This window comes from Manis javanica, chromosome 1, assembly GCF_040802235.1.
Source record: "Manis javanica isolate MJ-LG chromosome 1, MJ_LKY, whole genome shotgun sequence".
NCBI classification, from domain to species: domain Eukaryota; kingdom Metazoa; phylum Chordata; class Mammalia; order Pholidota; family Manidae; genus Manis; species Manis javanica.
Genome location: NC_133156.1, coordinates 89888376 through 89913477, shown reverse-complemented (window position 1 = coordinate 89913477; position 25102 = coordinate 89888376). Strand labels below are relative to the sequence as shown.

Here is a 25102-nt window from a genome sequence, read left to right as displayed (position 1 = left end):
CAGGCACCATGTCCGCTCACTGCCTTTCCAGTGCCTGGCCTATAGTGAGTACTCATCAAACATGGGTAGATTAATGAACACTTTAGTAAGGAGAGCAATTACTGATGGAACTTTAAATACAGGAAAGGCTTTAGTAGATGATCCTGCAGGCTGTGCTTGGTTCGTAGCAGAACTGGGAAAAGCAAGGCTTCTGGCTTTCAGTTCAATAGTCTTTTTCCCACCCCACTGCCTCTATGTTTCATGGCATCCTAATTCTTCCCAAAACCTGTACCTGGAGAAAATATAAGTAATGCATTACCCTATTATAATTCATAATGTAGCTTCTTAAACTACTGAACTTTTCTGGAGATTCATTAATGTTAGGGAGAGAAGCAAAGGCAGGATAATAATTTGTATATGAAGATTCATCAGAAGAAGGGAATAATTAACTTGAATTTTGATTCTCGGCTTTATTGAGATTTTGGCTAAAAGATGTTATAAGTATAGCTGAAACTTTCTTCCTTTTATAGCTGCTGTGTTTCCTAATAATGCCAGCCTTTCCTTTTGTTCGATTCAGATATGCACAAAATCCTTTCAGTAAAATTCCAGAATTGAATCTGTTGCTATTTAGTGTTCCACACAGCATACTTAAAAAAATTTTTTTTCCCCTCTAATCTTTCCCATCACTAGAAAAGTAGAAAGACATAGATTAGTTAGAATGTGAACATTAGCAACGTCACACCCATAAAGGTTTGGATAATGTGCTGTCTGCAAAGTGCTTTTGCCGTTCCAAGCAGCTTCCCTAGCTCAAGGCAAGAAAGCACCTGTCACTCACCACCACATTCCTGAGGGCACTTTTCTCTCAGCTGCAGACACAGACTTCTGCACACCACTAGAGTACTTTGAAGCACACTGGTTTTTGCTCTTCACAGCTGACTCTAATCCTGGGCCCATTCCTTTGAGGCTTCTCTCAGCCTATGATTCACTTTCCACAGCTAGTGGTTTTAGGGAGGTTCTTTTTAAGTCTTCATCTAAGAAGTGGGTGATAGGCCATCAGGAGCTGAGAGCTTCAGGAACTAGTTTCTCACTCTGTCAAGAGGACTCACGACCCCCAAGGCTTCAAGGATTCACTTTCTGAGCTTCTTTTCAACTTCAGCTTTTAGTGCTAATCAGTTTAGCACTAAACTCTGATGGTTCATAGTTCACATTACCACAGGAGGAAATATGGCTAAGTCAGCTCATCTTCCTGTGGCCAGGTTGGGCTGCAGGTTGTTGGTCAGCTTACGGATTGGCTGATGCCAAACCTGGTACTTGCACCATTGTCGGCAGGGGAAGTGCTGTGGTGACTAATAGTTCCCCATACGACACAAAGGAAGGACTAAGAACACCTTCGTAAGGAAATCAGGAAGTAGACTTCTTTCATATTGTGGGTGTGGTTTCTTTAAACATTTAATATTCATCTACATGTTCTTTTTGTTGATCTGTTTTAGCCCTATATTAACTGCATGACATGAATGCAGCATTGTACTTTCATTATTGCTTCTTGTTATTATAGTATCAACAAAATCTGAAAGAGTCTATTTTGAAGAGGAGGAATCCAGAGATGGAAAATAAGTGTCTTAAGATTATAGGGCTACAAAAAGGCAAAGAATGAGAAACGGGATCTCCCAATTCCCAAAAGCCTTTAACCAGCACCTAATAGCAGAACTGAGATGCAGGGTCTGGATAATTTTTTTTAGATATAACTGACAATACAACATATTTCAGGTATACAACATAATGATTTGATAAATTTGTATACACTGTGAAATGATCACCACAATAAGTCTAGTTACCATCTATCACTGTACAAAGTTACAATTTTTTTTGGTTGCAATGAGAACTTTAAAGATTTACTCTTAGCAACTTTTAAATATGCAATATAGTATTATTAACTATAGTCACCATGCTGTACATTGTGTCCCCAAGACTTATTTTATAACTAGAAGTTTGTGCCTCTTGACCCCCAATGCTTCGTCCCTTGGCAACCACCAATCTGCTGAGTTTTGTCTGTTCATTTGTTTTATTCTTTAGATTTTGCATATAAGTGAAATCATATGGTATTTGTTTTTCTCTGCCTGACTTATTTCACTTAGCATAATACCCTCTGGTTTCATCCATGTTATTGCAAATGGCAAGATTTCATTCTTTTTTATGGCTGAGTAATATTCTGTTGTGTATATATACACCACATTTTCTTTACACATTAATCCAACATTGGACAGGTTGTTTTCATATCTTGGCTATTTTAAGTACTGTTGCAATGAACATAATGGTGCATATATCTGTTTGAATTAGTGTTTTCATTTTCTTCAGATAAATACCCAGAAATGAGATCATTTTTGAGGAACCTCCATACTGTTTTCAATAGTGGCTGCACCAAGATAATATTCTTGATAATTAGGAAGTGTTTGTTGAAAAGGGGGCTTCCCCCTTTTCCCATGTTAAAGGATATACTAAAGAGAAATAATTGACAAGTTAAAGAAGTCTAATACTTTATTACTTTTATCAAACATTTAAACTGTAAATTTGGTATCTTTGCAAAACATAGAAGTTAAGAAATTACTTTAAAATCTATTCTAATTAGAGAGTTATGTTTTATAGGCAGCTTTATACACCAAGAAAAGTTCAATGAATGTGTAAGAAATGTGTGTATATAAAAAATTATAAATGGTAAACCACTTTTTAAAAAAAACACTGATTCATTCAGTTGACTAAATCCAAATAATATCAAGAAATATATCGCAGAATTATTTCTAAATGGATTTTTTCTTTGTTGTACACAGTACTAAGGGCAAAGCTGGCAGCTCCTAAGCTCTTGTTTGACCTGCTTTGTCAAATGCTTTGTGAACTGGTAGTCAGAATGGCACATTTGATGTCAACTTGCATTAATTTTTCCCCAAAGAGAGGTGTTCAATATTCAAACTGTGTTTCTACTGGCACAACCTACTTATGCTTCAGCTTCATTTTGGAAGGTTTACAAGTACTGCTTCCTTTGGAAGATTCTGTAATTTCTTTTCCAATTTCTCTTCTAAAACAACCTTTGAAAGGAGAATAATGATGCCCCATAAAATTGCTTTCAGGGAAATCATTAAAAAACTAATATTTCAGAGAATTGAATAAAATATATCAATATTAAATTTCACTATTTGCATCATAGATATGTGATGAAAATTTAGAACTACCCCTTATTCAACTAATATTTCCCAATAAATTAAATCCATCAACAGTATTACATTTGTATTTATATAAAACATAATTTATTAACTTGCTTTCAGCTAATAAGAATCATAGGCATATGTCCTAAAGCCATAGAACATCCTCTAATTCTGTTATAATGATGATTGTATACCAACAGCACCTAAATGGTTTCCTGATTGAGTTTCATAAACAGCAATATAGAGTAATAAAAACATTCATTTAAAATTTCTTGATTTGAAAGAATAAGTAAATCACTAATCCATTGTTCTTTCTTGCTTAGGAATTAAGAAAATGGTTTTATTAAGACTCTAAATCAAGATTTTAATGATATTGAAATGAATTCTTCATCTCCCCTATTCCTGCAGGAACCAATTATACTTTCGAGTACAGTCATAAATCAACCAAAATTCAATTGCCTTTCGGAAGGTCTTCTTCAAATTTTGTCCCTCCCACCTTTTTTCTGAAGCCGGTTTCTGGTTGGTTCCGTCAATACCAAGGGTTCTTGTATGACAGTTGCTGGGTAGTTTCTGCCTAATAGCTCAACTTCCATTTGTTGTCCTACTTTACTTAGCTCTACAGGGACATACGCGAAAGCCAGACTCTTCTGGATGCTGTAACTGTAGCTTCCAGATGTCGTGTTGCCGACTACCTGAGAGAGAAGACCAACAATCCTCAGCATCTTGGTCACAGTTTTGAGCTCCTTCTCTCCAGAAGAAAACACTTAAAATATAAGGTTCAACTTAAAATCTGAAAGTTTTACAATATGTTCTCTGTGGGGACAACACCAGGAAGAAAACCACTTTTTTCTTAGAAGATTAACGAAGGTTCACAAATTATGAAAAATAATTCTCAAAGTACACATCTATATTAACTTTGATATTTCTCACTTTTAAATAGTAACCTGGCTTCTTAATACCTGGCACTATTTTGCTCTGTTTCAGGCTAAGACATCTGATAGGAGGGAGACTAGAATATTTTCACTTTAAACTTAAAAACAATTCTCCTCTATCATCAAACTAGCATGGCAAATAAGGATAAAAGGTAGGAATACCTAAAAATCCAAATGCAAAATTAGTCAACGGTTCCTGTTTGAGTTTAGAAAATGGCCTGTCAAAATAGTGCAGAATTAAACTATTTATTAAGATATCAATAATCAATGTGAGGTAAACATTCTGTATGAATAGATAGCATTTAACAATTCCTGGCAATTGCTAGGCACTTACATAAATGTTAATTACACCTTCTCTAGCTCTAGCGGGTATAAAACATTTTGCTAGACATTCTAGAGAATAAGTAGAGGCCTCATGCCTACCCTCATGAGCTTCCAGCCTAGTTGAGGAATTAACAGAGATACAAAAATACATAACCAAGAAGCCACAGCAGTAAACATAAGTAAGCCAGGATTTTCTCTACATTTTGAAGGTGGGTGGAATTAGTTGGGTAAAAAAGGGGGATGAAACTTTCCAGGATGTTGGACCCATGGACTTCAGCAAGAACCACCAAAATTAGAGAGGACAAAATAGGATAACTTCAATGGCAAACCAGATTAAAATACTGAGTAAGGAATCAAGATTGAGGAGATAAAAACAAAAATATCTATGTAACAAGCCTGGCTAGAAAGTAAGAGGATTAGTGGAAACCAGATCTAAAGGTAAGGATGAAAGAGAAGGAAAAGCAGCGTAAAATGCAAAAAAATTATGATACAGAAATGTCAGGTTAAAATTCCACATTAAAAAAAGTAAAAGGAAGACAAAAGCAAAAGATGATATATAACTGCACGAATCCTTACAGCCTTGCTGACTAGCGCAGCAGGCTGCTCAGAGCTGTTACTCAGAAACATTCACGGGCATGATTCTGCCTGGTGATCTTTCAGCTATCTCAGCAAAGAGCCTGCCAACAGTCTTATTATAGCATGCCTAGTCTTAGGTGCTAACACATTTATGAATTAAACACAGACTCCTATCTCTTTAGCACCGGTTTGTAATTATCTCAGTGAAACCCCAAATCAGATATCATTTCTGAACTTAATATGGTGAGAACTGGTTAATTAAAATAAACAAAAACAAAAACACAAGAAAAACCAATACAAATGCTTTTCATTTTCATTCAGCATTCGTAAAAGCTTCTCCTTGACAGATTATTAACCACCAAAGTACTGCTGAGATTAACACACATGCTTAAAATGGCTTTCCTACTGTAGATCATAATTAATTGATATACGGTAGGGATTTGGGTTAGGGAGGTTGGAATTTTAATCATTGACTTTTGAAATACTTTCTTGGTAACCTTGGTTTCCCTTCCCAGTCTGTAAAACAGACATCTGCTCTTGCAGCCCTGGGAAAGTTAACCTGACATGCGTGGGCATCTTAAGAAAAACAGGAAGAAGCCTGAGCAGGTCTCGGCCAAACTCCCAAACTCACTGGGTCAAAACCCTACAGTTAGTTCTCAGACTGCAGGCACCATTGCCCCAGGTCTTCCATCTCTCAAAACCCCAGGAGTGATTCATCCTACAGTTATTTACTCATTAGTAACGTAAACAAATAGCATATTTATTTTGTGAGTGCTGCATTAATAATATTTACTGAATGTTTCACTTTCTGCTAGATTACTTCATTTCTTCTTTAATTTCTAATACAGGGGTGAGTAGCCCAGAGTACTTTAGAAGTCTGGCCTTTCCTTTTATTTTATTACTAAATCTCCAGGAAAAGGTTTCCCCTACCATTAATTTTATACTGTTGTACCTTAAAATCTCCCAGTCAATTAAACTCATTCCTTCTTTTTGCTCAGTGAATTGCAAGAACGTGTCTCTATCCTCTGCCTAGTGGATTCTCATTCTCAAGTCCTTTGTTAAACATTGGCCTTCTTTTTATCAATGTAAGCAATCCTCATTTATTTTCAGCCTTTTCTCATTCCTCTTTTAAGTAGGAGGCTTGAGGAGGCCTCTACTGGCAGCAGAGAATATGGTAAATAGCCTTTGAGAGGAGGTAACGTAGTTTAAGTCAGATGATACATTGTGTTTCTTTGGCTGTTCCTGTGTGTTTTAGTTTATAAGTAATGAAACAGAAGATTTGCTAAAGTCTTCAAAGCCTCTTCTTTAAAACTTACTCCTCAGCAAAACTGCTTTTGTTAACTCGTGAAAGCACTTTTCATGACCACCCTTATTTTTAAAAATTAAACTTTATTTAAAATCATAATCCCTTCCTCCAGCAGTGCCCATCTCCCAGTAGGACTTCATTTTTCCCCAGGGTACAAATCACCCTTGGGCATGCCATTTATTTTATTTATTATGTTCATTTCTATCTCTCCCTCCTCAGGAATGTAGGCTCCATGGGGGTAGAGATTCTTGCCTGTTCTGTTCACTGCTGCATCCCTAGAACCTAGATTATCATCACCATATAGTAACCACTCAAATTTGTTGAGTAAATGAATAAATTTGTACCACCATCTCTAGCACTGAAAATATTTGCAAGAATAGGATAACAGATACCAAAGGCAGTATAAATCCATACAGTCAGGAAATAAAAGCAAAAAGCATTTCATGTCATTCCAGACTATAAAGAGGATCAAAGAGGGTCATCTGCATGATAAAATCCTAACTGTACTAAACATCAGAGAGCAGATACGCTGATACCAGAAAATTTAAAGAATATATTATTAATAAAGGAACCTATAATCGGATTAACAGCTCTGTAAACAGATGGCATATAGAGGAAAAATATAGCATGTAAACTCAGGACACAGATACAGCAAAAGAAATAAAATTCAGCAATGAAACTTGGGTGTCTAGGATCCCCCCTAACCCTGACCCTATTTTGATGTATAATTGACATGCAACACTGTGTAAGTTTAAGGTAGGTTTCCAGGTTTTTTAACTTTAATTTGGGTATCATCATATTGAAGATGGCTAAAAATCTGTCAGTTCATCATGGCTGATGTGGGGTTGTATAAAAAATACTGTAACATAACCTCTCTATTCCATGGCCAAGTAAAACAGAAAGTCAGTGGAAGGGTGCGCATGGACTGCATTACAGAATAAGAAAGTTGGATGAGAATAGAGTGAAAAATGTAAAACGAAAGATGAGGGTAGGGAAATAGACTGTTTTTAAAAAATTACTAGAAGTAGAAAGAACCTTAGGCATTAAGTTATCCAGTGGCTTCATTTTATGGATGAGAAAACTGAGGCCCGGAGAGGCTAAGATCAGATCAAGTTGTTAGTTAACAATGGAGGTTGTTATCAGTGAAAATTGCGAGCAAATCTGAAGTTGAAAGAACTTATGAAGAAAAGAGAGCTGAACCAGAGATTCCGGGCAGAAGGAGGAAGGGGAGGCAGTGACATAGGAATGTGGGGTAGGAATGGCTCAGATAGAGCAAACTCAGCACGATTAAAAGGGAGGTGTTTAAGAGACAGCTTGACGAGTGACAAATCTGGGAAAAGTCTGTTGGCTTCAAAATGTCTAATAACATCCATGGGCTACTCAAACGTACAAGAACTGTGGGCATAATTAAGTGCTAAAGAATTCAGTAGGGCATCAGCCGAGACAGAAAAGAGCAGATTGGAGTACTCACCACAGCTTAGAAGAAAGGACCAGCATTGCAAAGTCCATCTATACCTGGGTCAGAAATCAGCTCCATCAGTCACTAGCTGTGTAACCTCAAGCAAATACTTCACCTCTCTGAGCCCTAAAACCTCAGCTTTAAAATAGGATGATCATACATATCTGGGAGGGGAGTTGTAAAATTAGATGACAAAGTACATGAAAAATACTCAGCACATAGCAGGAATTATGTAGATGTTAGTTCTAATCAAACTGACTAATGCCTCAGCTCAAATGGCCATTTCTTTGCTAATCCAAGGCTGAGATTTGAGGCCACTGGCTTTCTCCACCTCTAGGGCTCTTCTTGCTGCTGAAGAGGTAAGAGACATGGAAATAAATGATAATTGGTTGCTGCACATGAGAAAAAAAACACTGACACAGAATCTCCGAGTCTCTGGGTATTGACAAGCAGACCCTGTTCACTGCAGAACAGCTGTTTACATGAGCTTTGATGGCCCTGTGCCTGCCCCATGGTCTAAGCTGACCATCCTGCACCTGCCCAATAACACCAGCCAAAATGCAGCAAAATCCTGAAGCAAACTGAGTTTTACAAAGAGTCATAAAAAGTGGAAGAAATGAGTTAAATTGGGAAGTTACCTGGTTTTATTTAACATCAATAGAGACAATGAAAAATAACATTCCAAAGTGAGAAGAAGGTAATTTTACTCTTCTTGAAGAACCAAATAGTTTCTACTTTTCACTTTATTCTCTAAGGTTCTACCCTCTACTGTCATAAATGCTTTCATTTGGAAATTTTTTTCTGCTTATGGAAAAATTTTTCTTGCCAAGGTTAGAATGCCCTCTTTCTGAAATTCACCTGAGAAGTTAAATCAGAATGCTAAATTCCTTATTTGCAAGCCATTTCTTACATTCACCTATATGGATGTGGTGAGCAAATAGATCATTTTACCCTCCAAATCATACTTTCCTTACTGTGCAATGTATTTCCGGTCCTTGGGTTTATTTTCTTTAATCAAAGCATATAGCATTTTTCAAAAATAAGCATTTCATTTTCCTTTCAGTTGATCTCTGTTTCTTGAATATCAGCTCAGAAATAAAAATGTATCATCCCACCAATAGATAAATAAATATCAAAAAACTCTAAAAGGAAACAGAGAGAAGGAAAGTTTCTGCTGCAGAAGAGCCGCAGTGGCCCCAGGCCATGCGCCCCTCAGCACTCACCTTGCCCTCATACCAGATGCTTTCATTTCCCTCGGGATCCACATCATCCGTTGCCAAGGTGAGGCAGACCAGTCTCCGTTTCAGCCCCTCGGCTTTAATCTGTCTCAGTGCTTGCTTTCCTATGAAGTCGGCTGGCTGCAGGAATCCAAGATAATGATGATGAATGAATGCTCAGACACTGTGACAAGGTTAGAGATGCAAGCATTTAAATTTGCCTTTGCTATTTTTCTTGCCAATTACACATTGAATAAAAATACAGATTGGATCAAACGTCTAGACAAATATTTCTTAGTCCTCAAATGACAGTATCAGCCACCTATTTCTTCAGAATAGGTTTGACTTAAGGTAATAACTTGTGATAACAATTTTTCCAGAACCACCTAGGCAGAAAAACAAGGCATGGTATTGCGGTGGTGGATTATGAAAGTGACCCTTGTGTATAAGGCTCTGTAATGATTTTGGACAAAAGTGCTGGCTAGCAGTGAGCAACATACTACTCAGTTTCTACCCAGAGTAGTCTTTTACAAGGGAAATTCACTTATTTAAAATGTGATGTCAAACAACCTCAAAATGCTACATGCTTTTTTTCCTTTGTAGTAATAGTCCGGGGAAAGTATTAACCTATTGGGTTGTACTCATTAGTTCATTCAGGAAACATATTAAGCTCCTACTGTGTGGAAGGCATCAAGCTAGGCCCTGTGTGGGTTAGAAAATCAAGACACAGATATTTTGATCAAAGAGCTTATTCTCTTAACAGTGCGCTTTTCAATTTATTTTTCTCCTTCCATGCAACACATGACAGATGACATTCCTATGCCTAGTATGCTCCCCTGGGCACACTCAGGGTTATTCCCAACATAGTGCACGTGAGTGAGAGTGACAGGGTTACGGGGATAACCTTGAATCAATTCTTATGCATTAAAAAAAGTAGGAATCATGCGAACTTCAGGATGTTCACATTTATTAGTAACACACCTTACAATGAACAGGTGGGCAGTGACTCCTCAGTGGAGATACTTAGCTAATAAAGGAGAAAGAAACTCTACCCAACCAGAAAGCCAGGAACACTTGGTAAGTTTGAAAAACTAGTTAGAAACCAAGAGCAACAAGAGTTCAAAGGCGGGAAGGCTGACCCAGGCAGAAGGGCCTGGAAAGGCTTCCATGTTAAGTGTGCCCAGACAACCAGCTCCCATCTCATGGGGAAAGATGGGAATTTGTGATACACAAATCACATCTCTGTGAATGAGATTTGGTTAGAGATTACAATGTACAAAACAAACTTCTTGAAACAGTTCTCAGAAACAGACTGGCTAATCTTTGAAACAAAAGAAAGGAAACAACACCTTTAATATCTTCATTGGCCAAAGAAGAAAGGAAACATTTCACGACAAAAATGTCCTCTTCCACCAAAATCTAGGATTTATACAGCTTCTTCTGTGCACAAAACATTTAGGATTGGCTGTAATAAGTCTCTTCCACCTCTTGGTGAGGTGACACAAGGGGTCCTTACACACCCTCGGCCTGAGGACGTCCCTCCTCCCCAGTTCACTCCTTTACTGACTCAGAACTTCTGGGATAAGCCCACAATGAGGTAGGATTTCTATGAATGTTGCAACTCTAAACTGTTGACCTGCACAAGCAGCTAAAGAAAATTGCCATTGGCCAAGGTTATAATAATTGCAAAAAGAGATTTCAATTCCTTTCCCTTCCCCTGTAAGGTCCAGATGGTGAGAACTGACTATAAAGCTTTATTACAAAGCCAGATAAAAATTCAAAGACGACTGGACCCTATGCGACTTCAGACAGAACTACTGGGGCGAAACCAAACAACAAACCCACAGGATGAGCTTGATTCATTTGAATTCACATGTAGGATAAATTTCTGATACCAAAAGTCATAACAAACTGAAGTTCATCACCATTGAAACATGTATCTAACTACAGAAGAACTCTATGACAATTTTTTTTACTATCTTTTTAAAAGAACTTGCTCTCATGGATAAATGACAACGAGGGGTGCTCTGAAGATTTCTTGTCTATATAGAAGTCAGTAACTACAGTAGAAACAAGCCACACTTAATTGTGTGGAAAAGCACTTACAACAATACTGAGCAGCCAGTGCACTACACAGTGCGATTTGAGGAGTGACAGGAGATCCAAAATAGTTTCCTTATCGCCTGTAATGGAATCTGATCTTCACCATCAGCGATTTATTTAGATCTTGAAGGTTTTGGGTCTTCCTGAGTCCCTACTGAAGAATTTTCTTCCAAATATTTACTCAACTGTTATGCCCTACTGTGTATCAGATCTGTGTTAGGCAGCGGGAATTCAGAGCTAATAGAAGGTGGTCTTATAGCTTCTGTGAGGCCCCCGAGGAGTTGTGACCACTTCTGTCCACATAACAACATCTCCAATATTGAAGTTTTCTCTCCTCAATGTTTTAACATATCAGAGGAAAAGAGCATAATTTGGGGTTACTCAAAATATGGTAGAACATGACACACAATAGCATACAAATCAGCCATACCAGCTTGAAATATGACTATGTTGTTTCCATGTGCTCCAGGAGAGTGTAAAAATCACAACATTTGGTAAATTTAAAGCGAAGAATGTCTAATGTGTGGAGGCAGAAGTGCAAACAGCTGCCATGGTAGGGGTACACACAGTCAGACTCAAGGAGTGCAATGGGTATTCTTCAGGGTGGCAGGATGGGGCTGGGACAGCATCTGTCAGGAATAATTTCATAGAGGAAGTAGCTCAAACTGAGCTGTGAAAGATGAGGTTCATAATGACTATTGTCTGCATAGCCTTTTCCAAAAGTCCTTGAACTTCCCTTATTATTTTATCTTTACAATAACCCACAGAAGATGGATTTGGGGTCTAAAAGAAATGAATTAACTTGGTTAATCAGCAAAGTGGGTAAGAACCAAGATCTCAGAAATCCCAGACCTGTTCTTTTCATCTACTTTGAGCTGCCTGCACAGAGCCACTTAAGCCAACCCCTGCCATACCTTTTGGGGGGCTGTGGTGAAAGCTGGCTACCATCAAAGCTTTCAGAAATGGGTCCTTTTTGGGGTGCTGGAAGAGAGTAATGGGGCAGGCAGTGGGGCTGGGGGTGGGCATAAGATGTGCTAGAAGGGAAGTCTAGCAATTCCTTTACAAAATTCACAACTTTACCAAAGTCGAAGCAGGAAGAAAAGGCATCAGCTAATCACAAGAAACCAGAAAAGGTGGGGTGTCCCCTTTAGAAGAGAATAACTAAAATGATATATTCAGCAAAAAATAAATAATATTAATAAATAATATTCACAATTAAGTATTTGGTATGTGCCAGATACTATGCTAAGTACTTTATATTCATTAACTCATTTTTAATCTTCATGGCATCCCTATGAGATAAATAATTTTACCTCCACTTTATAGGAGAGAAAGGCCCAACAATGCCAAGACTCTTTCCTGAGGCTCAGTTACATGGGTACATAAATCAGCACCTTTAGATTTTATCTATGTTTAAATGACTGTACCTATCATTGGTAGTATTTAGTAAATACTCTAAAGAATGTTTCTGTTAAGTTATTTCTAGGTAGCCTGAACCTATTTTGAATGACATCCATTATTTTACACAATAATATTTTTGTAATATGTGATAGGATTTTAAATGAAATCTGACATCTATATCTGTACATCCCTGGATTAGGAAGTTATTTTACCAACAGTATCATCCTCAGACATGAATGAAAATAGTACTCTAACAAACAACAAAACTTAAATAAAAGTAAGGAATACATACTTAAAAATCTGCCCCTCAGAGACACTTCTCCCCTCCCAAGCTAACCTATACCTGACTTGGGACAATTTAAAGTGGGACAGTGGTGTTTCATCCTCATTTTACTTGGTTTTCCTCCCAAGACTGTAGATTTTACTCTAGCATATAGCCATTACTTATAAATTAAAGAGGAAAATGTGTTTAAAGGTAAGTGCTGTGATTAAAATTGTTGCTATCGGGATGACCCGAGAGCAGAGATATATTTCTTTAATGAGTCACTGCAAAATTAACTTATAAATACCTGTTAACATCTTTGAGAAACATAAATTTCTAGAGCATTAAGACTATAGATTAAATATAGTCTTGACTTATGTTTTTCAATTTATTAACTTTATAAAGTAATAAAAGCCATTAAAATGACCACTTGTATTACATACTAAATATAACATCCACTTAGATGAAAAGATTAAGATTTTAAGTGAAATATAATTACTTGTCTCTTATTAGCTCTATTAAAAGCACACATATTAATTACAAAGAGCACATGGAAGTGAAATAAAATTAAGCCAGTGTGTTTTTTATCAGGATTCTTAGGGCAATGGAGGGCTCTCAGATGGGCAAAGTCAAATTTGAGAGCAGCAGTGGAGGGAAGGTTCTGATATGGAGACTCAGGGTAGTGGAGTCGCACAGACCAGGAGAGAAATGATTAACACCTAGTTTTGGACCATACATTTGGAGTCCATGTATTTGGAGCCAAAACCCATCCGAAAATTCAAAGAAGTCATCAACTGAATTTGATTTTTTGGCCAAAATCCTTGTAAACTAAATATCATATAAGGTTCCAAAGACATACGAGAATCGGTGTAACATCCTGGGTCCCAAGAAAGCCCCCCAACTTAGGTACCAGGCAGAGAACTGGTTGTGGAATCATGCTCCTGAGTTTCAGGCATGAAGAGAGTTGTGCAAACACTCACTGGTCACCAGTTACTGTCAGTGACAGACTGGGAATGAAAATCCAGGTGACAGACCTCTGCCATTGTCCTTCCATACTATCCTGAAAAGTTTCTCATTTAAAATGGGGCTCAGGGATGATCATTTAAAAACAGTCCTGATGAAAATCCCTTTGTAAAGCATGTGGCCATTACTATCCTACCGTCTATGTAAGCCTATGGAAATCTTAACTTTTTTGGTCATCGTTGAATACCAGGAGCCTTTCTCACAGTCAAACGGATAAAAGCCATATACTGGATTCAGTATTTGGAGGAACAAAGCAACTGATTCACCATCCCATCGAGCCAAATTATACCATTATTCATTTTATATTCACATAATCAGAATTATAGAAGTTTCTAAGCAGGCAGAGAACTTCATATGAGAAAAATAAGGCCCAAATTTAATGGTCTTGCCTAAAGTGACAAAGTGAGTTAGCACCAAATCCGGGCTTTTCAACTCTTGATTCCTTTTTCACTATGCAGGTCTTTGTAACATTCCACAGACATTTATAATAATCACAATTTCAATATTTCATTATTAGCAAAATGTTAAATTATTATTTTAGCAACTCGAGTCTGTTATTATTGGCTGGAAATAAATACTCCCATATACATATAGTTTTCATTCTCTGCTCTTGGCAAGGTAAAAGAAATAATTCATCTAGCATTTTTCTAACCAAAATGATTTAATCAGTTTAGTATTCCTTCTCAAAAAAGTCTTTAACACAAGTAGAAAAGTGACTCTATTAGCTAAAAGAGGTGGGGATAAACAGAAAATATCTTAAATATTATTCCCAAGCCAGACCAGTAATTAGGTTAATTAGCAATCAAACCAAACTAGACTTTTCAAAACTAAAATAGTCCCCATTACATGTGTTTTATGAATTTTACTAGATTCAATATTAAAGAGAATATTTATTCTTCAGTTTCTGAGGCTAATGATTCAAAGGAAAACTGGCACTGACGTGTGGCATTCTCAGAGGTAGTTTTATGTTTAACTTCATTAGCAACACTTAAAATGTGGAGTTTTCATAAGAGTATTCATATCTCTAGACCAGAGTGAAGAACAATTGCTCCATTTGGTGTTTGAAGAATAGCACTCAAGTCTAAACACAAAGTAAGTAATTATTAAAGGAAATAAGAAAAACATGAAGAAATGAGGTTTCAATAGGGACCTAATATCCTTCTTGCTGGGGTGTTCAGAAAACTCAAAGGATTTTATCTATAGCTGCTTTTTTCCTGCAAGATTTTAGATTAAATTAAAAAAGTTGAAGGGAACTAACATTTATTATAGTGCCAAATGTTCTTTACCTCATCTAATACTTAAACTTAAGACATAGACTATTTTTTGCCTTACAGATGAGAAAACTGAAGTGCTTATAGGTTAAGCAACTTTTTAGTTTTTAGAACCAGTAAGCAGCAGAACCATGATTCAAACCATTCAGCAAATACTTACCTGTACTAATTATAACTCACAGTGCTGGCACTAAGAATTATCCACTTCCAGAAGCTCACACTGTAGCTGAGGGGGCAGCCAGTATTATGGGGGGTGAAAGTACGGTAGAGGTAAGTACAGGGTGCTGTAGAAGAGGGGTTCCCAACACTCTCCTGGCTTTCACTGCCACCTCTATGTGAATGATCCAAATCCATACTTTCAGAGCAGAGGGGTCCAAACCACGTGCTTGGCTGCTGTCTGATACTCTCCATTTTGCTGGCCCATAATACCCCAACTCCACAAGCCCTTTCAACCTCCCAGTCACATCTCACCTGTGTTTCCTAGTTTCCTAGTTTATTAATAATATCCTAGGTACCCACTCCTTTCACATACAGTCCCTCATGTGGTCTCCAACCTACTTTCTTAATATTATTCATACCTTTCTTCTCCATCCTATGAGAACTGCCTTAATTAAAGCCCTGGATTCTCTCCACTGGATTTCTTCAATAATTAGGAAAGTGTTCTCCCAGTCATCAAGATAATTCCCTCTTAATCTGTCTTCCATCACCACAGTGTCACTCCTTACTCAAATCCTTCAATGGCTTCCCAGTGTTTCCAGGATACACTCCAAATTCCTTGGTCTGGCAGAACCTTCATGATAAGGTACCAGTACTTCTCCAGCATCACATCTTGACACTGCTTTCAACAAGAAACTATTTGCTTGGCATCTGCTATGTGCCAGCCTTGAGCCCTGAGCTAGGTGTTGGGGATAAAATGGCAAATGAAACATATTTTTATTGCCACAACCTGTACTCAAGAAGCTTACATTCCATTCAAAAGAAAAAGAAACAAAATAATTGCAAGATGTAACATGTCCTATAAGGACATAACTGCAAAATTTCTTTTAAAAATTATCAAACAAAATTCAACAATATAGAAAAAGATAATGCATAATTACTAAGTAGGTTTTAACTCAAAAATGAAAAGTAGGATTAATATTTGAAAATTAATAAATGTAATTTACCATATAACAAAGTAAAAAAGAAAAACCATATGATTATCTCAGTAAAAACAGAAAAAGCATTTGTCAAAATCTAATATTCCTGATTTAAAAACAAAACAAAACTTTTAGCACTGGGAATAGAAAGGAATGTCCTCAACTGGATAAAGAGCATTTATAAAAAACCTACATCTAACATCATCCTTAATGATGAAAGCATAGGTGTTGGGGATAAAATGGCAAATGAAACATATTTTTATTGCCACTCAATGCTTTCCACCTAAGATCAGAACATGATGTGGCTGTCTGCTCCCAGCACTTTCATTTAACTTTAAGTTTCAAACAGTTGAAGTTCTAGGCAGTACAATAATACAAGAAAAAGAAATAAAAGGCATGCAGATAGAAAAGACAGAGAAAAACTTTATTTTTAAACAATATGACTGTGTAGAAAATTCAATGGAATCTACAAAAAGAACTACAAGTACTAGAACTATTCGGTGAGTTTAGAAAAGTTGCACAATACAAGATCAGTAAACAAAACCAATGGTTTCTATATACAACAAACTTAAAATTAAATTAAAAATACCATTTACACTATCAAAATATGAAAAATTTAAGGATAAATCTGTAAGAAGATATGTAAAACTGTCAACTGTAAAAATTTTTGAAATTACAGATTACCTAAATAAATGGAGAGATACACCTTGTTCATGAATTGGAAGTCTCAAATCGACCTATAGGTATGATGCAATTCCAATAAAAATCCCAGCAGCTTTTTTTGTATAAACTAAAAAGCTAATTCTAAAATTTGTGGAAGTTCATGGAAATTCAAAAGACACAGAATAACTAAAATAAGTGGAAAAAAACCCTATGTTTCAGAGGTATCACAATCTGATATAAGCTACAGTAATCAAGACAGCATGGTATTGGTATCAAGAAAGACAAATAGATCAGTAGAACACAAAAGAGCTCAGAAATAGACAAAAATATATGGACAACTGAATTTTTACAAAGGTACAAAGGCAAGGCAATTCAGAATGTAGTCTTCAAATGGTGCTGGAAATAATTGGATATCTATATGCTACACAACAAATTTCAATTCATATGTCACACAAACATTAACTAAAAATGAATCAGAGAGTTAAATGAAAAATAATGACAAAACCACTAGGAGAAAACAATAGAAGATCTTTGTAACTTTGACTTAGGCAAAGATTTGCTAGATACAACACCAAAAGCACAATCAATAAGAGAACAAATTGATAAGGACTTTAAACATTCAAAAATTTTAAAATTGTGCACTTTGAAAGTACCTATTAGACAAGTGAAGAGACAGAAATCAAGGAGTGGTAAAAAATATTTGCAAAGCTTGTGCCTGATATAGGACTTATACCTAGAATACATAGAAAACTTTTGAAACCCAAAGAAAAGAGAAAGGAAAAAAACTACAAATGAATAAGAGAGTTGACTAAACAATTCACAAAAGGAGAGATAGGAATGGTAGATAGGCACAAAAAAGATATTCAACATCAAGTGATTAAGGAAATAAAATAATGATAAGAGGAGATTGGCTTAAAGATGGCAGCATGAGAAGTGAGATAGAAACCTATTCCCAAAACCACATACAATATGAAAATAGAGCAAATACAAATAATCCTGAAAGGACAACAGGAAAGAAGGCTGTGGAAGACTGTCTACACCTAGGAAACAGAGTAGACCTCTTGGAAAAGGGTAAAGTACCAAAGCCTTGATCTGGTGGGACCCAAGCCTACCCCCACCCCAGCTCACCAGCAGGAGGAAGAAAAACAGAGTGGGAAGGAGGTGGAGGCCTAGGACTGCTGAACACCCAGCCCTGGAGATCGGCTCTGGGAGCATGAACCTACATTATATGGTCCTCTGGAGATTAGTGGCATTGGAAAGCTAAGACAGGCAGAATATATGGAGAAACTGAGATTCCAGCCTCTTGCGGAGAACAGGTACCCACAACTGGTTGCTCTGAGATAAAAGAAAGGTGGGCACTCTGAGAGATTTCCTAACAGCAAGAGGGCTGCTAGAGGGGCAAGGATTGCACAGAGTTTGCAGCTCAAGAGAAAGAGCAGGTGGACAAAATTGTCCTGGTGCACTCTGCCCATAGGGTTGGGAACTTTGAGGAGCTTCAGGTGCTCCATTCCCCTTAGAAACACAGCTATGAGGACCCCCACTGCAATATGCAGCCTGCTGCACCCTCCTCCCAGCCAGCAACAGCTTGTAAACCAGATGCCCCCACCATTGTGCCAGGCCAGCCAGCCAGCAGCCCCACCAATGGCAGCTACAAGTGCATGGTAGAGAGGCTCCTCCCTGCAAGTTCAGCCCACTGACTCTGGCAGTAGAGGCAGGCACTACAGCTGGGAAACAGGAAAGAGCTCTTTCCCCCCAGCAGGCACCAGGGCTGCTCATTGGTAACCCCCACTATTGCTCCAAGGGTTCAGCACCTACAGAGAATAGAGCTTTTGTGCACTTGAGGGCGCCACATACAAATATGAAACAACAAAGGAACCTGCCTCAAACCAAAATCTCACAAACACCACACAGAGGACCAAGTGAAACTGAACTCACCAATCCTTCTGAAAGAGATTTCAAAAGAAAAATGAGAAATATCCTCATGGAGCTACAGAAAAATATTCAAGAACTCAGGGATGAATTAAGGAATGAGATACAAATGTTGAAGAACACAGTATCTGAAAGGAAACATATAATAGGGGGATTTAAAAGCAGATTAGATGAAGTAGAGGAGGCAGTAAATGAAATAGAAATAAGAGAACAGCAATACAAAGAAGCAGAGGCCCAGAGAGAAAAAAATCTCTCTAGGAATGAAAGAATATGGAGAGAACTGTGTGACCAGTCCAAACGGAACAACATTTGCATTACTGGGGTACCAGAAGAAGAGAGAGAAAAAGGGATAGAAAGTGTTTTTGTGGATGCAGTTGTTGAAAACTTCCCCAATCTGGGGAAGGAGATAGTCTCCCAGTCCATGGCAGTGCACAGATCTACCAACCCAAGGGACACAAGGAAGACAACACCAAGACATATAATAATAAAAATAGCAAAGACCAAGGATAAGGACAGACTATTAAAAGCATCCAGGGAGAGAAAAAAGATCCCATACAAAGGAAAACCCATCAGACTATCATCAGACTTCTCTAAAGAAACCTTACAGGCCAGAAGGGAGTGGCATGACATATTTAATGCAATGAAGCAGAAGGACCTTGAACCAAGAATACTCTTCCTAGCAAGATTAACATTTAAATTTGAAGGAGGGATTAAGCAATTTCCAGATAAGCAAAAGCTGAGAGAATTTACTTCCCACACACCAACTCTACAGTGTATTTTGGAGGGACTGCTCTAGAGGGAAGTGTTTGTAGGGCTAAATAGCTGTCACCAGAGGAAATGAAACCACAGTACAGAAAGTAGACCAATTAATTACTAAGCAGATGCAAAATCAAATCAACTACCCCCAGTCAGTCAAGGGATAGACAAAAAGTACAGAATATGATACCTAATATAGAAATAATGGAGGAGGAAAATAAAAAGGAACCTTTAGATAGCTTTTGTAATAGGATACTAATGAGTTAAATTAGACTCTTAGATAGTAAGAAAGTTACCCTTGAAACTTTGGTAACCACGAATCTAAAGCCTGCAATGGCAATAAGTACATACTTCTAGATAATCATCCTAAATGTAAATGGTCTGAATGCACCAATCAAAAGACATAGAGTCACTGAATGGATAAAAAAACAAGATCTATCTATATGCTGCCTACAAGAGACTCACCTCAAACCCAAAGACATACACAGACTAAAAGTGAAGGGATGGAAAAAGATATTTCATGCAACTAACAGGGAGGAAAAAGCAGGTGTTGCAGTACTTGTACCAGACAAAGTAGATTTCAAAACAAAGAAAGTAACAAGACACAAAGAAGGATGTAACATAATAATAAAGGGGTCAGTCCAACAAGAGGATATGGCCATTATAATTATATATGCACCCAACACAGGAGCACCTACATATGTAAAACAAAACCAACAGAATTAAAGGGGGAAATAGAATGCAATGCATTCATTTTAGGAGACTTCAACATACTACTCACTCCAAAGGACAGATCAACCAGACAGAAAATAAGTAAGGAGACAGAGGCACTGAACAACATATTAGAACAGGTGGATGTAAGAGACATCTACAGAACACTCCACCCAAAAGCAGCAGAATACACATTCTCCTTATATGCACATGGAACATTTTCAAGAATAGATTATATACTAGGCCACAAAAAGAGTCTCAGTAAATTCAGAAGGATTGAAATTGTACACACCAACTTCTCAGACCACAAAGTAATGAAACTAGAAATAAATTATGCAAAGAAAACAAAAAAGCCCCAAACACATGGAGGCTTAACAACATGCTCCTAAATAATCAATGGATCAATGACAAAATCGAAACAGAGATCAAGAAATATATGGAGACAAATAACAACAATAACTCTACACCACAAAATCTGTGGGATGCAGCAAAGGCTGTGCTAAGAGCAAAGTATATTGCAATACAGGCCTATCTCAGGAAAGAACATTCCCATATGAACAGTCTCAACTCACAATTAATGAAACTAGAAAAAGAAAAATAAATGAGGCCCAAAGTTAGTAGAAGGAGGGACATAATACAGACTAGAACATAAATAATAAATAAAATTGAGAAGAATAAAACAATAGAAAGAATCAAGGAAAGCAGGAGCTGGTTCTTTGAGAAAACAAACAAAATACATAAACCCTTAGCCAGACTTACCAAGAAAAAAAGAGTCTACACACATAAACTGAATCAGAAATGAGGAAAGAAAAATCACTATGAACACCACAGAAATACAAAGAATTATTAGAGAATACTATGAAAAATTATATGCTAACAAACTGGATAACCTAGAAGAAATGGACAAAGAAGAAATGTATAAAGAAGATGTGGTACATATACACAATGGTATATTATTCAGCCATAAGAAGAAAACTAATCCTACCATTTGCAACAACATGGATAGAGCTAGAGGGTATTATGCTCAGTGAAATAAGCCAGGCAGAGAAAGACAAGTACCAAATTATTTCCCTCAATTGTGGGGTATAACAATGAAGCAAAACTGAAGGAACAAAACAGCAGCAGACTCACAGACTCCAAGAAGGGACTAGTCATTACCAAAAGGGAGAGGTGAAGGAGGCTTGGTGGGTCGGGAGGGAGAAGGGGATTGAGGGGTATTATGAGTGGTACACATGGTAGAGGGTGCTTATGGGGAAGACACTGTGGCACAGAGAAGGTAAGTATTAACATCTTTGGCATCTTACTACGCTGATGGACAGTGACTTCAATGAGGTATAGGGGGACTTGATAATATGGGAGTATATAGTAATCACAATGTTTTTCATGTGAAACTTTCATAAGAGTGTATATCAGTGATACCTTAATTAAAAAAAATAAAATAAAATCATGATAAGATACCACTATATATTTCTTGGAATAACTAGTGTTAAAAAAACTGACCATAACAAGTGTTTGGTGAGGCTATGTAAACTGGAATTCTTATGGGCTGCTGGTAGGAAGGTAAAAAATAAAACGGTACACACTTTGTAAGACAGTTTCTTAAAAAGTTGATATAATATATAATTGTCATTTTATGCAGCTATTCCACTCACAGGTATCTACCCAAGAGAAAAAGGAAGGCATATATCCATAAAAATAATTGTACATGAATGTTCATAGCCATTTTATTTATAATAGCCCTGAGCTGGAAAGAACACAAAAGCTTATCAACAAGTATATAAACAAATTGTGCTATTTACATACAATGGAACCCTACTTAGCATAAAAAGGAATTATTGATACATGTAACAGCACATGAGTCTCTAATTATCCTGGGTGAAAGAATCTAGACAAAAAAAAGGTATATATTGTATGATTCCATTTATATAAAACTAGAAAATGCATCAAGAGTGTAGTGTGACAAAAGTTCCTTGAGAATATGTGAGTTGTAGGGAGGGCGGGAAGGTAGGGATTACAAAGAGGCATGAACAAACATCTGGGGGTAAAAAATATGTTCACTATACTCATTGTGGTGATGGGTTCACAAGTGTATACATGTATACTTTATGTCAATTTACTGCATGTTTAGTTAAGCTGTTAAAAGAAAAACAATCAAAATAAAATAGGTTGCACCTTGTATGCAGCACCCCAGGAACCCCAGCCCATGCCCAGTTTGGCTCCAGTAGTTCCACAAGGCCACAGATTGTGTGGAGTGTTCCAGAACCCCCCAGCCTGAGTCCACTTAGTTCCAGCCAACCTGACACGGTAGCCCCAGCACAGAGCACTCAAAGTAACCCAGCCTGTACCTACTACAGCTCCAGCCGGCCAGCCAAAGCTTCCAAGCACAAACAGTCTACACAGGGGAAGTCCCTACACAAACCATTCCTTCAAGACTGGGAGAGGTAGCTCTTTCACCTCATACATAGAAACAGTCACAGAAAGTCAAACCAAATGAGGAGTCAAACAAAATATGCTTCAAATGAAAGAATAAGACAAAACTTCAGAGAAAGACCTAAATGAAACAGCTAATCAGTCTGATAGACTTAAATGTATTGGTTATAAAGTTACTGGACTTAAAAGAAGAAAAGATTAATTCAGTGGGAACTTCAACAAAGAAATAGAATATACAAAAAAGAAAGAATCAATCAGAGTTGAAGAGTACAATAACTGAAATGAAAAATACACTAGAGGGAATCATAGCAGATTAGGGGATACAGAAGAATGTATCAGCAGTCTGGAATCCAGTGTGGTGGAAAGCACTCAAGCTGAACAGCAAAAAGAATAAAGAATTTCTTTAAATGAGGATAGGCTAAGGGACCTCTGGGACAATAATAAATGTATTAACATTTGCATTATACAGGTTCCAGAGGAAAAGAGAAAGGGGTGGAACACTTATTTGAAGACATAATAGCTGAAAACTTCCCTAACCTGGAGAAGGAAACAGACATTCAGGTCCAGGAAGAACAGAGAGCCACAGATGAACCCAAGGAGGTCCACACCATGACATATAATAATTAAAATGTCAAAGATGAAAGATAAAGAATCTTAAAAGTCACAAGAGTAAAGCAACTAGTTACACACAAAGGAAACCCATAACACTATGAGATGATTTATCAACAGAAACTTTATAGGCCAGAAGGGAGTGGAATGATATATTCAAAGTGCTGATAGAAAAAAAAAAAACCCCTACTACCAAGAAAACTCTACCCAGCAAGGTTATCATTCGCTACTGAAGGAGAGGTAAAGAGTTTCCTAGGCAAACAAAAGGTAAAGAAGTTCACCACCATTAAACTTAGCCATATATGAAATATTAAAGGGATTTCTTTAAGCAGAAAGGAAAAACCATAACTAGAAGAAAATTATGAAAGGAAAAATATCTCAGTGGTAAAATCAAATGTATAGTAAAGGTAATAAATCATTCACTTAAAAGTTAGTATGAAGGTTAAAAAACAAAAGTAGTAAAACCAATTATATCTAAAACTTAAGGAAATCACAAAATAAAAAGATGAAAAGTATGACATCATATACATAAAATGTGGAGGATAGGGAGTAAAAATGTAGTGTGTTGAATTTGTTCAAAGTTAAATGACCAACTTAACATAGACTGCTATATACTTCAGATTTCATAGCTGAACCTCATGGTAACCACAAACAAAAGACCTATAATAGATACACAAAAAATAAAGAGAAAGGAATCCAAGTATAAAACTAAAGAAAGTCATCACTCACAAGGGAAGAGAGCAAGAGAAGAAAGGAACAGAGAAGAACTACAAAAACAACCAGAAAACAACAAAATGGCAATAAGCACATACTTATCAAAAATTACTCTAAATGTAAATGTAAAAAATTACTTGGAATGTAAATGTTCAATCTAATGACATACAGTCACTGATTGGATTTTTTTAAAAGGCCCATCTATCTGCTGCCTACAAGAGACTCACTTTAGATGTAAAGACCCACATAGACTGAAACTGAAAGGGTGGAAAACAATATTCCATGTAAATGGAAGTGGAAAAAAGCTGGGGTAGCAATACTTATATCAGACAAAATATACGTTAAAACAAAGACTGTAACTAGAAACAAAGAAGGTCATTACATAATGATAAAGGAATCAATCCAGCAAGAAGATATAACAACTATAAATATCAATGCACACAACATAGGATCACCTAAATATATAAAGCAAATATTAATAGACATAAAAGGAGAAACTGAAATCAAATGAATATTCATATTTGACCTGATTGTTTATAGTTCATATTGCGTGATCAAAACCAAAAGTTTCTGTGATGACTGCTCTTGTACTACTCACCATCTAAGAACTTATTCACTATGTAAGAATTTGTTCACCATATAAGAACTTGTTTGTTATGCTTCAGAAGATTGGAGACTGACGAGAATTAGGCTTGGGGTGGATTAATGATTGTGCATTGAGCATTGACTCCCCTATACAGAATTTTATTGTTGTTAACAACCATTTGATCAATAAATATGAGAGATGCCCTCTCAAAAAAAAAAAATTTTATCAGAGATATATCCCAATTTTGTCATAGACTATGAAATGATCTTAACAGACCATAACAGTTTCATCAGCAGAAGTATTCTTCTCAAAGTTAAATATTATCAAAAATTATTTGCAATCTTGAATTTGTCAAGAGCAACTCCATTTTGCTTTCATTATATCAATTTGAAAATAAAGTTGCTAAAAGTATAAAATTTGAAGGCATAATAAACTTGCAGAAAGGCAAACCAAAAAAGTCTATGCTCAATCAAGATATTACAATAATATAGTATTTTATTCATTTTTTATATAAATTA

At 36.8% G+C, this 25102-nt stretch overlaps 1 protein-coding gene across 1 annotated transcript in view; it reads right to left on the bottom strand.

The window, feature by feature from the left end:
• Positions 1 to 2490: 2490 nt before the first annotated feature.
• The window catches only part of DMGDH (dimethylglycine dehydrogenase), a 79471-nt gene continuing 56859 nt past the window's right edge, over positions 2491 to 25102 (bottom strand). Inside the window, exons 15-16 of the mRNA XM_037000059.2 lie at positions 8997 to 9131; positions 2491 to 3868 (exon numbers count right to left, since the gene is read on the bottom strand). Coding sequence (XP_036855954.2) covers positions 3653 to 3868; positions 8997 to 9131 — 351 coding nt within the window. The 3' untranslated portion in view covers positions 2491 to 3652. The remainder of the gene's footprint in view (positions 3869 to 8996; positions 9132 to 25102) is intronic.